This window comes from Mirounga angustirostris, unplaced genomic scaffold (assembly GCF_029215605.1).
Source record: "Mirounga angustirostris isolate CCGP_5_RB_7025 unplaced genomic scaffold, mMirAng1.0.hap1 SCAF_1, whole genome shotgun sequence".
Lineage (NCBI taxonomy): Eukaryota > Metazoa > Chordata > Mammalia > Carnivora > Phocidae > Mirounga > Mirounga angustirostris.
In genome coordinates this window covers 157,502,387-157,518,060 of record NW_026991709.1, presented here as the reverse complement: position 1 = coordinate 157,518,060, position 15,674 = coordinate 157,502,387, and the positions used below count along the sequence as shown (strand labels likewise).

General features: G+C 46.8%; 1 protein-coding gene across 2 annotated transcripts in view; it reads right to left on the bottom strand.

Annotated features, from left to right (window-relative positions):
* CHCHD6 (coiled-coil-helix-coiled-coil-helix domain containing 6) overlaps window positions 1-15,197 on the bottom strand; it is a 251,039-nt gene extending 235,842 nt beyond the window's left edge. For both annotated transcript variants that reach the window (XM_045904194.3, XM_054504540.2), the window contains exon 1: window positions 15,018-15,197. In XM_045904194.3, coding sequence (XP_045760150.1) covers window positions 15,018-15,104 — 87 coding nt within the window. In that variant the 5' untranslated portion in view covers window positions 15,105-15,197. The remainder of the gene's footprint in view (window positions 1-15,017) is intronic.
* Between the last annotated feature and the right edge of the window lie 477 nt (window positions 15,198-15,674).

The window sequence follows — 15,674 nt, the reverse complement described above, 5'->3', positions numbered from 1 at the left end:
TATTTTCATATAACCTGAAGAAAGACAAAAAACACAAATGAAATTAATATTCCGCCCATTATGTGATATCCTGTTCCAGAGATATTAAAACATGTGTCTTAAAGATCAGTGAAGCACGTTCGGTGACAAGTGCTAGGAAAGAATAAAACACAGCATTGCAGTGACAGGGGCATGGGAGGCGGTGCAGGAAGCCACAGGCATTGGGGAAGGTCCCTTAGAGGGGAGGACACTAATATTAATACTCCAGCCCCGAATGAGGAGGCCCTGACCATGCCGACATGTTGAGATCCCAGAGAAAATGATCTAGTGCCAAGCAGAGGCCCGAGTAAGTGCAAAGCCTCTGAGAAGAACTGAGTCTGGCACATCCAAGTGCCTGACAGAAGGCCAGTGTGTGAGAAGGAAAATGGGACCAGATGACCAGGCCAAGGAGGCAGGGAAAGGCAAGACCACAAACCCTAGCAGACTGATGTAAAAAGCCCAAATTTGATCCAAGGACCAAGGAAGTTTTGGTGGGGTTCTACACAGGTAAGTCACAGGCTCCGATTTCCTCAGCCCAGCCTCGGGGGGCATCAACTGAACCACACCACTTGGTGAGTGAGGGGTTAAGGAAAACATTGGCAAGCTTCTTGTTGGCAGTAGGAGATTTGTAATATTTTTTAATGTTGCTACAAAATACAGCAAGTAATATTTTAATCAACAAATATACATATACACACAGTAGTCATGCGAGAATAAACACCATCTGGGCAATGCTCCCTGTACCAACGGAACCAGAATGGGGCCTCCAGAGCCAGACGGGTCTGGGGGCTCGGTGCCAGAGGCCCACTGGTCACTATGCTATGAGAGATGGCCAGACGGGATCCTGTGTGGTCAGGAGACAGAGGGCCACATCCAGAGCAGTGCAGGGAAAGAGGAGCACTACCTGTGCTCTGCTGCGTGGCCTGGACCCAATTCTCTGGCTTCTCTGAGCATGTCTCTCACCTACATAATGGGGGCCCCTTGAGGCTGGACTGACTACATCGTACGGCTCAGGAGTTCAGTGCTTTGGGGTCAGACAGGCCTGGGTTTGAATCCCAACTCAGCTGCTTGCTAACTATGTCACCTTGGGCAGGGGACTTCTTATCTGTAAATCAGTTTCTTCATCTGTGAGATGGAAATAATTAATGGTCCAGACTGTGGGGCTATGGCGAGGATTAAATGCAGCAATCTACACAAAGCAGTCGGCACCAAGTCAACAACCAATATTAGCTATTATGGGAAATGGCAAAGCAGTATACAAATAATAATTATCACCCATACAAGGCACATACTGAGTGTGCAAAATGCATGAACTAATCAGTAACAGTAATGATAGTTAACAGCTGCCATGTACTATAAACTGAGTGCTGTTCTAAGTGTTACACGTGCAGCTTTGTGATCTTGAGCAGGTTTCTTCCCTCCTCTTCCATAATCTGCACCATAATCTGCACAAAATTAAATTGGGCAGATTCTTTTTAAAGCACCCTCCGGCTCTGACAACTGGTGGATCAAACCTGCACCCGCCCTCAGCCTCGAGTGACGTCAGGACTCTGAGGAGGGGGCCTTATCCCACCTCTACCATGGCACATGCGCCTGATGCCTCCCCAAGTCTCCAGGGACAACCTCCCCCCAGCTCCAGCCCACCACCCTCCACCAGCACTGTGGCAGTGGGTGGCAAGGCCGCAGACAGCCCAAGTCAGGCCTCAATCGAAGGCACACGTGCTTGGAGTATTCAACACTTCCATGGTAACAAACACGGCTGGGAACCCAGGCCCCACTTCCTACTGAGCCACTCCATGATGGCAACCAAAACGCTTCCCTCACCCGAAAGCATTGAATGTATAGGCAAGTTCCCAAAGAGGGGGCAAGAGGATTCTTTATCAAATCACACGGGGCTGTAAGTCACGTGGCCACCTCACAACTAGAAGGCTGGGGAGCAGAGTGCTGCCTCACAAAACACACATGGGTATTCCCCATTCTCGATGGAAGAACGATGATAGGAGTGAGCACTGTCCCACTGCCCCAATATATCAGAGCAGATCAGAGTCACAATAGCTACAGGTTGTAATGCCCTCTACTAATACTAACTGTGACAGGTAGTCAGCACTCTGCACAAACCACCTCCTTAATCCTCACAGTATAAAGCCTGCTTTCCAGTTGAGGAAGCCAAGACACAAAAAGGTTACAGCACTCGCCCCCGCCAGTCCCAGAGCTCCCAGGGTGCAAGCCCCAGTGCACAGCAGGCTGCCCGACTCCTGAACCTCCGTGCCAGTGAGCTGTGGGGGCAAAGGGATGCTGACCCTGACAAGAGCAGGGAAGGAGGAACTTGCTGAGCAGCACTCACGGGCAGGAGGGCCCCCCAAGAAGGGCCAACTACCGCCAAAGCAATGAAGGGCGGAGGAGCCAGGATTGGCTAAGAGACACCAGGGCACACCAGCCAGTCACAAACAGGCCCGGCCACAAAAGGCACTTCCTGCCTGTCCCTGCCAACCCTGTCTGAGGTCATGACCCCGCCACCACGCCTTCTCTCCCTTCCTCGGCCTCATTTCTCTCAAAGCACTGGTTGTTAGCCACGGGATAGAATACACATGTGACCACCTACTTGTCATCACTCCCACCGGAACACAAGCTCCGTGGGATTCTGCTTTGCCCTTGCTGTATCTTCAGGGCCTAGAAAGTGCCCGGACACTGGAGATGCTCAAATATTTGTTAAACACATTAACTAAAGAAATTCTTATTAAAGGCCCAGGTCCATAACACCGAGCTACTACAATGGAGTACGTAGGATATAAGCCAAGAACCTTGTACTCAAAGAGCTTATGGTCAGACAGGGGGGTAAGGTGAAAGGCCCCGAGAATATGAGCTGCTAAGCCGTCAGGTGAGAGAAGCTGAGCTAGCATACCCAGCTCTCCAGAAGGCACCTAAGTGTCAGCTGGAAGGGAGACAGCCTGAGATGGGCCTGAACAAATGACCACAGAACGGGTAGGAGTTGAGGGGTGTTCCAGAGAGGAAGAGCGCACAGAAGGCACAGAGGAAGAAGTCTGAGGTTCAGCCCGACCGAGTGCAGGTCCATGAAGGAAGGAAGACGTGCAGGGCTCACAGGCTCTACCCGGTGAAGGCCTTGAAGGACAAGATAAGGAGAATGGAATTTTTTCTGCAGTCAACTGGGAGCCACTGGCGCTTTCTAAGCAGGGCCTCGGTCACGATCTCCTCTTCACACAGAATAGCCTGGCAAAGCAGCAAGAGGGGCTGAGGTCACAAAGGGCTGGAGGCAGGGTCGCTGCCACAAACAGGGCACATCAGGAGCGAGAGGGCTAGAAAGTGTCATCTCTGCACAAGTCGGGGTGGGGGGTCGTTGCAAAAGACTCGACGCAAGTGAAGTAACTAGAGATCTGGCATCTGAATGAATGCACAGGGCAAGTGAAAAAACCAATTTACCAAGTGGTATATGCACTATGTTCTCATTTGTGCTATAAAAAGGGAAAGAGTGTGCTTGTATATATGGAGGCTTGGAAAAAGCCTGAAAGGATTCATGAGAAATTATGAACATTTGGCGTTTAAAAATAAGATGCATTTTGCAAGAAGTCTTAAAGGAAAAACGAGGGAAAGATGACAGCAAGGCCCAGGCCTGGCTCAGTGGGGGAGGGAGGCACCATCGCTGAGCGGAGCACCGCTCTGTAAGCCCGTGTGTGACATTCTAAATCCATTCAGGCAGCTCTGTTCCCCAGGCAAGTAAACACACTACATAGGACGCTGCAAGAGGTTGCCTGTAGAGAAAGAAATTACGGAATCCCTGGCATCAGAGTGCCGCGGGGCAGACCACAGAGCGGATGTCATGTCCCCCTCCTCCAGAACAGGGCAACAAAGCTCACAGCTGGGGCGGAGGAACTCAGACGTAGGAATGGGGACAGGAGCTCCTGTTAAGAGATAATGATAGAAACAACCTACCTAACATCCACTGAGCCAGTTCCCATGCCAGGCCCCGGGCTAAACGCATTCCCATTTTACAGATGAAGAAACTGGAGTCAGGGAGGTGAGACAACTCGCCCAAGGTCATCATAGGAAGTCTTCAGTGCCCAGGCCAAGACATGGATCCCGACCCTGGGCCCCTAACGGTGATACCTGCACAAGTAAGGCAGGAATACAGAGCCACTGTGACGTGGCAAGCAACCCTGTTCTCAGAATGGCCAATTCAAGAAAAATTAAAATATTTGCAAGTCACATTCCCCCCCAGTGATGATGCTTTACTGAGCCCCCAGGGAGAGGGTGGGAGGGGGTGTACTATGTACCCATAAAACAGACAGCCTACTTAAATTAGGAGAATGTCAATATGAAAATTAGCACTTTTTTAGTCTTCACATGTTACTCATCTAGACACACGTGAGAAGTGGCAAAGTGGAGGCAGCTTCCTAAGCATTACTCTTCGTATTAGCAAATGCTCGGATGTTCACCAAATGAGTTCACAGCCCCAGCTCACTTCTGGGCAGGAGGGGAGGCATCCTCCTCAAGTAAGAATGGAGAAGGTGCGGTGCAGAGAAGCAGCTTGTCCGAGGTTCTGTGGTGAGTCGGCAGCAGCTAGGCCTGCACAGCCGGGGCCAAGGCCATTCGGGGCAACACTGTCTGAGGATCTGCTGGGTGCCAGGAGATAAATTGCAGCTCACTACCCTTTCCAAGCTGGGCCTAGGGTTTCTCCAGTGAGGCTGAGCACCTGGGGCAGTTTCCAAAAGAACAAGCTTGCAGGAGTCGGTGGCTCCTGGTCCTGGACACCCCAAACCCCATAGAGGCACTGCCCAATCTTATGGTTCTGAAAAGATTCCTCTCCTTGCCTCAGGCTGTTGCCTTGGAGATTTCGTTCACTAGTCTTTCAGTTTTCTATGAGCTCAAATTAGATCCACCGGCTGCTTACCACAGATTTAAATCCCAGAATGTCAGAACAAGAAGAGCCCTTGGAGACCTCCTACACCGAGCGTGGCAAACACAAATGTCCACAGGCGTCAAGCAAGTGACGAAATTAACAGAATGGGCCTGGCAGGGGAAAAAAAAAATAAAACAGTGCAAGGACAACGTGGTGGGGACCCTGATAAGAGTATATGCCCCCCAGAGAGGGCAACTACCTCACACCTCTGGGAAAGACCACCATATGGGAATGTAGACCAGACTTTCAATTTTTTTCCCCCAAAGAGCTAAAAATTGAATTGATGTAAAGCCTCCAAGTTCTAAATGTTGGCAATCAATTCAAATCAATTAATACCACAAAGTTTCTGGACCCACGGTTTGGGGTAAGAGAAACTGGCTCCAGGCTAAGTACTGAGGAAGGAAAGAAAAAAGATGTGACTCCTGCTCACAGGGCAGTAAGGGAGGAAGCAAGGAAGAGATCACCTCTGCCCACACGGTAGGTACAGGAGGTGAGCACAAAGTCTGCAAGACCCAGGACAGGGACAACCCAGGGTGACGGAGGGACATCAAAGATGGTGCCTTTCAGAAGGTAACACCTGAAAGGTCCTGAGGATGACAAGGCATTTAGCCAGTCACAGGGAGAGAAGAGACAGCGGACAAAGGAGAACAGAATCGCAGGCAGCGAAGCATAAAGCAGCTCAGAATCCAGCAGGAGCCCCTGTCCTCCCAGCCAACACGTGCGACAAAAGGCAGCAAGCAGCACCAGCACACAGAGGGTGCCGAGGGCTAGGCCCCAGCATCTGCCTTCGACCTAAGGGAGTGGCGTAATGAGCGTTAACCCTGCGCGATCACTGACACGGCCAGCTGGTAAGGGTGACTGCTGCAGAGGGCAAGACAGATGAAACAAGAGGGAAGGGAGGTGAACTTTTTCCCTACGTGCTTCTTTTGGAACTGCCTGAATTGTAATACCATTTGCCTGAAGCCTATTCAAAAGTAAAATTTATGTTTTTGTGTTTGTTTGGTTTTTTTAATGACCCTGTTAGCACCAGGAGGTATAGATTTGTGGGAGGCAAGTATACTGGGAAAAAGACCAATTTATCAGATGATCAAAGGAAGACGGAATGGACCGGAAAAAGATAAAGAGTTAGCAGGGATAAAGAGAGGCAAAAACAGAGAAATGGCTAGAAGGGAAAACGCAAGATCTGTCATTAAATGTAGAGAAAAAAAGTAATGCAGGACCCAGTTTTCTGGCTGAGGGACTGGCTGGCTGGGGCCATCTGTAGCATAAGAAACACAAGTGATTCTGAGGGAAGCAGAGGGAGGATGCAGGTGAGTTCCAGTGGATGTAGTGAATTACATGCACCCATGGGATGTGCAATGGAACAGCTCTGGATTAGATATTTAGAATCCAAAGTCAACAGCTCAGGAATGAGGATGAAAGAGAATAGCCAGGGCCAGGGTGCAGAAGGGAAAGAGGGTTCAACTAGGAAACATTGTGAAGCCTCTACCAGCTGCAGAGAAACAGCAGAGCCGGCAGGTTTGATCTGGAAACCAGAGCTGCTGCAGAAGAGCGTGCAGTGACCCCCCACCAAGAGGTGGAAAAGGTAGACTGGAGACCTGAAGGATCAAAGATGCTTCCAGTGCAGCATCTTTACCTCCCAAATGAGGGAACTGACCCAGGATGAACTTAGTCAGAGTTAGAGTTAACAACTATCCTTATATTTACATGACTTTATAGATTTTACTTTTACAGAGAAAGATCTTCAACACCATACTGTGACACAGTTAGGGAGTATTATTAGGTTGGAATTTCATCTTATACATACATGGGTTATAGTCAAAAGTCAGAAAGAAGGGAAGGTAGAAATCACCTTAACTCTTATACTATTTAAATGTCATTACTGGTTACACTACAGTACTATTAAGAGAAAATTGAAAATATTCAAAAAACCCTCAGAAGTTGCTAAATCTGCCCCTAAAGTATAGCGTGGTTGTACGCCCAGCCCTTTACTGTCCTCGAACACAGTGAATTTGGTAACCCCTGAGCCAGGTAATTGGAGGACACTAAGGAAATGTCTTCATGCAGGTACCTGAGTCTTCATCTGTCTTTAAGATGATCCTCTACTCCTCGGCAGCTGAAGGAGGAAAGGTAGAGAAACTTAAAGTGCTCTGCTTCCCTGCAGAATTGGCTCTACTTTATTTTCTGATACCTCACCATGTATCAGATGTAAGGTTTTGGAAGCATGAAAAAGAATAACACCTGGGCAAGCATCTAGCCCAGGGACTGGCACGCAATGTGGACCAGCAATGCTTGCTGGACTTGACATCCAGCTCCACACGCCATTCACAGAAAAGTGTATATGGAACTTGGCCATCCATCTCCTGACTTTCCAAGCTGGCATTTCCTATTGTGGCCCCATTAACTACATTCCTCCAAATGGTCAGCCAGATAGAGTGTGAAAGCTGGGGAAGTCTGGAGAGGACTTGTGATCCAACCCCTTCAAGGCACCTATGCTAAACAGGTCCATCTTGCATATAAGGAGAGAGACTTACTACTTGGAGTGTCAGAGCTCAAGGCTAGGTCTTTCTTTTCTTTTTCTTTTTTAGAGATTTATTTATTTATATATATATTTATTTATTTATTCATTTGACAGAGAGAGAGAGAGCACAAGCAGGGTGAGCGGCAGGCAGAGGGAGAAGGAGAAGCAGGCTCCCCGTGGAGCACGGAGCCCAGTGTGGGGCTCAATCCCAGGATCAAGGGATCATGACCTGAGCTGAAGACAGATGCTTAACTGACTGAGCCACCCACGCGCCCCAAGGCCAGGTCTTTCTGAGACCCTTTGTTAACCGCTGCCTCTAAGCAGTCAACTAAGATGAAGGACATAATACAAAGATTTATTTATTTGAGAGTGAGAGAGAGAGAGAGAGAGCCCGTGCACATATGTGGGGGGGAGGGGCGGCAAAGGGAGAGACTCTTTCAAGCAGACTCCACGCCGAGTGCAGAGCCCAAGGTGGGGCTCTGTCCCACAACCCATGAGATCATGACCTGATCGAAAATTGAGTCAGACGCCCAACAAACTGAGCCATCCAGGTGCCCCATGAAGGATATAATGTAAAACAGTATGATAGGGAGCATCAACATTCATGCTGAGACTCAAGAAGCATACCACTGGGCAATACCAAGGTGAAAAGGAAGTTTGCTGCATACAAATGGAACAAGTTTGTATTAAAACTTGGAAGTAAAACAAGCAGAAGAGTAAAATTCTCAGGTGCAGCTGCCAAAGATCGCCAGCTTGGCTAAAAAAAGGATCATCAGTTCATTAATGCAAGCATGCAGTCCAACATGCACATATTAATGAGCCAGACACTGAAATAAATAAAACAGTCTTTGTACTCCAAGAGCCTACAAACTAAAAACAGGATGTAATAACAGAGAGGAAGAGGTAACTGAGAATATTAAAAGATAAAATCATCAATCTTATAAAAGGCAACTATGAAAAACCTACAGCTAACATACTTAATGGTGGAAGATAATGTTTTCTAAGTCCAGGAGCAAGGCAAGGGCATTCACTGTCACCACTTCTATTCAATACTGTACTGAAGATTCTAGCCAATGCAATAAAGGAAGAAAATGAAAAAAAAAAAGGGGGGGGGGCATCCAGACTAGAAAGGAAGAAGTTAAAATTTTCCTTATTTACAGTCAGCATGATCCTACCTATATAAAATCATAAGGAACCCACAGAAAAAAACTACTTGAATAAATGAGTTCAGCAAGGTTGCAGGATACAGGATCAATATACAAAAATCAATTGTATTTCTACATACTAGCAATGAAGAATCCAAAAATTAAGAAAACAATTACATTCATAATAGCATCAAAAAATAAAGTACTTGGAAATAAATTTAAGAAAAGAAATGTAAGACTTATTCACTGAAAGTATAAAACGTTGCTGAAAAAATTTTTAAAGATCTAAATAAATAGAGATTTCATATTCATAGATCAGAGGACTCCATATTGCTAAAATGGCAATTCTCCCCAAAGTAATCTACAGATTCAACACAAACCCCGTCAAAATCCCAATAGGCTGTTTTTTTACAGAAGTTGCCAACTGATCCTAAAATGTGTATGGAAATGCAAAGCACTCAGAACAGCCAAAACAATCTTAAAAAACAAACAAACGAACAAACTAGCATCTTTATATTTCCCAATTTTGAAGACAGTGTTGTACTAGCATGGACATATTATAGCATATACATCAATGGAACTCTCAACAGAACTCAGAGTCCAGAAATAAACCCTTATGTTTGTGGCCAATTGATATTCACAAAGGTCCCAAAGTGGGAAATGGGTAGTCTTTTCAACAAATGAAGTTTGAAAAATTTAGATATTTCATGCAAAAAAAAAGATTAATTTAGATCAGGGCTCAGTAAACTCTAGTGCTTGAGCCAAATCTAACCCAATGCTTGACGTTATAAATAAAGTTTTATTAGAACATAGCCACACCCATTTGTTTACATACTGACTGGCTACAATGGCAGAGTTGAGTAGCAGTGATGATTGGTGCTTTTGGTCAGCAAAGTAGAAAGTACTTACCAACTGGTCATTTACAGAAAAACTTTGTCAACCCGTTTTAAAGTCTTACCTCATAACATATATAAAAATTAACTCAAAATGGATCACAGAACTAAATACAAAAGCCAAAACTATAGTGCGCCTGGGTGGCTCAGTTGGTTAAGCGACTGCCTTTGGCTCAGGTCATGATCCTGGAGTCCCAGGATCGAGTCCCACATCGGGCTCCCTGCTCAGCACGAGTCTGCTTCTCCGTCTGACCCTCCTCCCTCTCATGCTCTCTGTCTCTCATTCTCTCTCTCGCAAATAAATAAAATCTTAAAAAAAAAAAAAAAAGGCCAAAACTATAAAGCTCTTGGAAAAAATCCAGGAGAAAATATCCATAATGTTGGGTTAGGCAAAGATTTCTGAGATATGACATCAAAAGCACAATTAATAAAAGAAAACAACTGATAAATTAAACTTCATCAAAATTACAACTGTTTGCACTTCAAAGACACCAATTAAGAAAATGAAAAGACAAGCCATACTTTGGGAGAAATATTTGCAATGTGTAATATGATAAAGGACTTGTATCCAGCATAAAGAAATCTTGTAACTCAATAATAAAAAGACAACCCTAGGAAAAGTGGGCAAAGATCTCAATACACATTTCACCAAAGAAAATATATGGATGGCAAATAAGCCCATGAAAAGATGTTCAACATTAGATACTTGGGAAATGTAATTTCAAATGTAAATTCAAACCACAATGAAATACCATATCACACCCACTAGGATGGCTATAATCAAAAAGATAAACAGTAACAAGTGTTGGTGAGGATATGGAGAAAATTGAACTCTCATCTATTGCCAGTGGGAATGTAAAATGGTTGAGCCACGTTAGAAAACAGTTTGACAGTTTCTTAAAAAGTTAAACCTAACAACTTTCTTAAAAAGTTAAACCTAACAAACTCACCAAATTCATAAACAGAATGATCCAGCAATTCTACGAAGAAGAAAAATATATGTACACACACACACACACACACAAAAGCTTGTATACAAATGTTCACAGCAACATTATTCATAACAGTGAAGAACTGGGAACAGTTCAAATGTCTATCAACTAGTGACTGGGTAAACAAATGCAAAGTACAGCCAGGCAATAAAAAGGAGCAAAGTACTGCTACATCAACAAGCCAACACCAAAAACATTATGCTAAGTGAAAGAAGCCAGACGTAAAAGATGTGTGAGTGCATTTATAAGTAATGTCCAGAAAAACCAAATGCATAGCAACAGAAGGATTAGTGGTTACCTGGGGCTGGGTGTGGGAGTGGGGAGTGACTGCAAATAGGCACAAAGGATCTTTTTAGGCCTTGTGAATAAATCTTCTAAAATCTGATTGTGGTGACAGTTGCTCAACTCCATAAATGTGCTAAAAATCATTCAAATGGGTGAACTTTACACGTAAAAAGACATCTCAAAAATGCTATTTTAAAAAAAGAAAAGAAAAACCACCATCATCAGGTAAAACCTTTCCGAAGCACCACTCCTGATTATAGACCTGCAATGTTGCCTCCAACGAAACCTGTAGACAGCCCTCCCTGGCGTTCAGGGCCCATCACCTGTCTAGGCTCAACGCCTGGCCAACTTTCTTCAACATCCCAACCCCTGTGTGGCTGCTACACACGTGGCCTGTGGAGCTGGCATGTCTGAGCCTCCAGCGCTACCACTAACTAGCTGTGACCTTGGGTTACTTCACCTTCTAGAACATGTGTCATGTCTGAGATGGGGTGAACAGCTCACAAGGTAGGCAAGGGGAGAGTCTGAGCTAGTGCTCAGAAAACACAGCACAGGCTTCTCAGGGCCGGCCTGGGCGCGTCTTCAGTGTCCGCTCCTCAGGGTGGCATCCCACCTCAAGCAGGGAGCCCCGTTACTTTGCACACTTTCGTTTCCCTCACGACACTTGCAGTTTTTGTTTCCCTCTTTTTTCTTTCTTTTGGTCCGTTCCTGCTATTGGGCTGAAGTGTCCATGAGGGCAAGGACCTTGTGCTTCGTCCCTTATATTCTCTGCAAGGCCAGGCCCAGCGCCTGGCAAGTCACCCATTCACAGGAAGCATTTACTGAGGTGCTGGATGATAAATTGTGGCTACAGGTGCAGTGCTCAGGCATATGGCCTCTCTGGCAATGGCATGTTTGGGGACTTTCTTGTGCATCTTACTACATCCTCCTTGGTCCTCCCGTCGGCAGTGGTCCAGATTTGCCTCACGGAAGCAATGAATAATGGTAAATGTGATGTAGCCCTGAGAGTGTAATGAGCCTGGGGACACAGGTATCATGCAGCAGGCCAGGTGACTTGGGAAGAATGGCAGGCAGCTGAGTAGTTGGAAGGGGAAAAGGCTGGAGAACAGTGAGCCTACATGTTGAAAAGCAACCAACTTCATCTGAATTACCAAGTATGGCTGTTTCCATGAGGCAGAGAAGAGGAAAAGTGGGCACACACAGGACATTACTGCCATGTGTGTGCCTTCTTTCATTGGAGGATGAGGTTAAATATACTGGATAAAATGAAATCTTTATGTATTTCACACATGCTTGCTCTGAAAACTGGAGTTGAATATAATTGCAGTGTTTTGCATTAATTAAATTTCTTTTACCTTCCATGGAATTAGGGCTTGAACTCAATATGTAAATTTATGCAAATAAGTGTGCAAAGTAGCAAGGCCCTAGCATTGAATCTTAAGGGAACTAGAGCACTTTCCAAGATCAGGGCCTGGAGATTAAATAGGAGTGGGCTTTAAGAATATTTAACTTTCGGGCGCCTGGGTGGCTCAGTTGGTTAAGCGACTGCCTTCGGCTCAGGTCATGATCCTGGAGTCTCAGGATCGAGTCCTGCATCGGGCTCCCTGCTCGCCAGGGAGTCTGCTTCTCCCTCTGCCCCTCCCCCCTCTCATGTGCTCTCTCTCATTCTCTCTCTCTGAAATGGATAAATAAAATCTTTAAAAAAAAAAAAAAGAATATTTAACTTTCTCTGAAGGACCTGGAGCATATAGCCTTCTTTGGCATCTACCTTCTACTAAAGTAACTTCTCACTTGGTTCATCCAATGATATTCTCCACTGATTTTTGCTTGCCAGCTTAAGAACAAGGTGTACTCCTCAACCCTCAAGTAACTCTGCTAGTAGAAAAAGCCCCTACACCAAAACACTTTATTGCTATCACCCTCTTTCTCAAATCTCCCTCTCCCAAACCAGGCACACAAGTGGAAGGAAGGAAGGACAGAAGGGGGGAGGGAGGGAGAAAGGAAGGAAAGAAAGAAGGGGCTCTTATAGTATGGGGCCATGCACCCCACTGTGTGCCTCTGGGCAAGTCATTCTCTCTGAAGAGTTTGCCCAGCATTCAGAGTCACCAAAGCTCCCTCTAGTTTCAACAGTCTCTGGGAGAAGTAAGTGGGGTCCCAGTACCTTGTCAGAACAGATAGAAGCTTTGACACACAATTTTTAGGCTGCTTTGCTTATCACTGCAGGAGGGAGCTTGGAGTAGAGAGAAAAGGCTGTTTCTTGCACCCAAAAGATCTGGGCTAAAATCCCATCAGTCACTCAGGTAGGTTAACACCCTGGCCAAATTCTTTAACAGCTCTAAGCCTGACTCTCCATCTTTAAAGAGAGCTTATACTTTGCAAAATTGTTAAGGGAACTAGAAATAAAATATACTAGTCTGATATACCCCCCAAAATGATGATCTTCTGTCAACTTAGAGGAACTCATCTTCAAAGGACTCCCTTGAACCGTAGAAGACCCTGACTGACCTAACTTTCCAACATTCCCAAATACTGGATACCAGGTGACAAAGGTGAAAGAGCACCCAAACAGAGCCAAGGGTGCTTTTCTAAATTCCATTCAGGCTCCTGCTCTCAACCTTCAAACATGAGCCATCTTCTCCCCATTTTGTCTTCCCTCAAGCCAGGTCAAGACTAGATAACATCAAGCAAGCACCAAATGGGCTAAGTACTATGCTAGACTAAGAATAGAGGCCACCACAAAACGCTACCATTTCTGAACACTTCCACACTCATCTTCATCTTATCCTAGGCTTATTACACCCTCCCCCAATTTTTTTTAGAAATGTGGTCATTGAGACTCAAAAGATAAGTTGTTCGCTCAAGGCCACCCAGCTAATGAGCATCTGCCTAGAAGTCAGACCTCCTGATGTCTTTTTCTGATCTACTCCCTAATTAACTAATTCACCTACACTCAGTTTTGTGCATTTTATTTCAACTTGGCCGCTGTTTCACTGGGTTTATCCATTTAACCACTCAACAATCATTTACAAACCACCATGTGCCATGCACAAGTGTATGAGGTGCAGCATTCAATGAACAGGCCCTGGAGTTGGCCTACTTCAATCCCAGCTCTCCCACTTGGTACCTAGGTGACCTTGGATAGACACCTCTCAGTGTCTAACTTGTCCTTACTCTACAAAATGGGCAAATAGCAATCTACCTCTCTCACGGGGCTGTTGAAAAGTAAATGAGAGGTTGCCTGTAAAGGATTCAGTGGAACCCACGGTCCACACTAAGCACTCAAATGTGAGCTGCTTTTATTCTTCTTCTAGGTTCTGGGGATAGAGTCTTGAATCAGACAAGAGCCTTAGTCTCAAGGAGCTTACATTGTGGTGGGAAACACAATAAGCAAGTAAATTATCAATAGAAGTTTCTAATGGTGATGTCTACTATGAAAAAAAAAAATGTGTTACAGTGGGGGTGGGAAGCTACTTTAGATTGAGTGGTCACCGAAAGATACTCAGATGATACTCAAACTGTTAACAAGAGCCACATCTAAGAAAAGCTAGGTAAGGGAAAACAGCAAATGCAGAGGGAGGTCCTGTGCTTGGAGCAAACCAACATCTTGCAGTCGTGAGGCTAGTGAACAGATGGGAGGTGGGAGGGAGGGAATTGGTGTGAGATGTGGTCACACAGGGCAGCAGCACCAGCCTTGTAAAACAAGGTAATGTGGTTCCTCTTCATCTTAAATGCGCTAGGCATCCACTGGAGGGTTTTTAGCAAGGGGAAGGGTATATGATCTGGTTCACAACTTTTTAACTGCTCCTTTGGCTGCGGTGTTGAGAAGAGGAGAGCCTCAGTTAAGAGGCTGTTGCGTTGTCCAGGACTGGAAGCATCTCATGTATACAGAACAAGCCGCGTGCACTGGGGTGCAGGGCAACATACTCAGTTCTACAACGAGTCAACAGGAGCTGGAATGCGGCCTCCCCACCTCTCCCGTTCTCAACTCTTTCTCCCCCGATGCCAGGGTAGTGAAGCCTGAAGACCGCCACTCCAGGATGGCGGACCCTGGGCATCCCCCGAGCCTCAGGTCCCTCACGTACACGGCGGAGGGAGAGACGCTCGCCACCCGGGCGTTGGAAGGGCTCAATGAGCGAGGCGCGCCCGTCCGCTCTCGGGCCCGAACCTCCCCTCAGGCCGGCCCGCGCCCTCCACGCCCACCCGGCCCAGGCCGCGCTCGCTCGTCGCGCCCGCCGGCGGCCCGCTCACCCGGATGCCCTGCAGCACCCGGACCCGCTCCTCCTCGTCCATTCCGAAGGACACCCTGCGGGCCTCGCTGCTCTCGGTGCTCCCCATGGCAGGAGGCGAGCAGGCAGGTGGCCGCACAACCCGGCTCCAGAGCAACCGGCCAAACGCCGGGTTGCGGCTCCCTATGCGACCCGCGCTTCCCGGGACTCGGGCAGGGGCGGCACAAGCCAACAAAGCCACGTCCTATTGGCCGCCGCTAGAGGCTCAACCAATCATGTGGCGCCTGCCCGCGGGGCACTGTGGGGGTTGTAGTGTAGACGGCCCGGGCTGCCCATCTGTAACTAGGGATCACGCGGAGGCGTGGTGCCTGAGCGGTGGAAAGCGTGTTGGAGTGGAGCAGCGAGTGGAAAGATCGCCCTTGAAGCAGAGCCAAGGGTGATGTTCCTTAAGGCCAGAAGCCTACCGAGGAGGTTGAGCCAAGCATGTGAGGGCGATCTTTGCATGGTTTGCTGCTTGGTTCATTCAGCAAACTCCTGTTGAGCAGCACTCACCAAGCACTGAGCAGCATAGAACTAGCCGCAGGGATGCAAGGACAAAGGAGGCCCCCTCCTATTAGTTTCTCTCAAGGCACTGTGATGTAGTTTTCCGTTTTGGGCACTTATCACAGTGGTTAGTAAG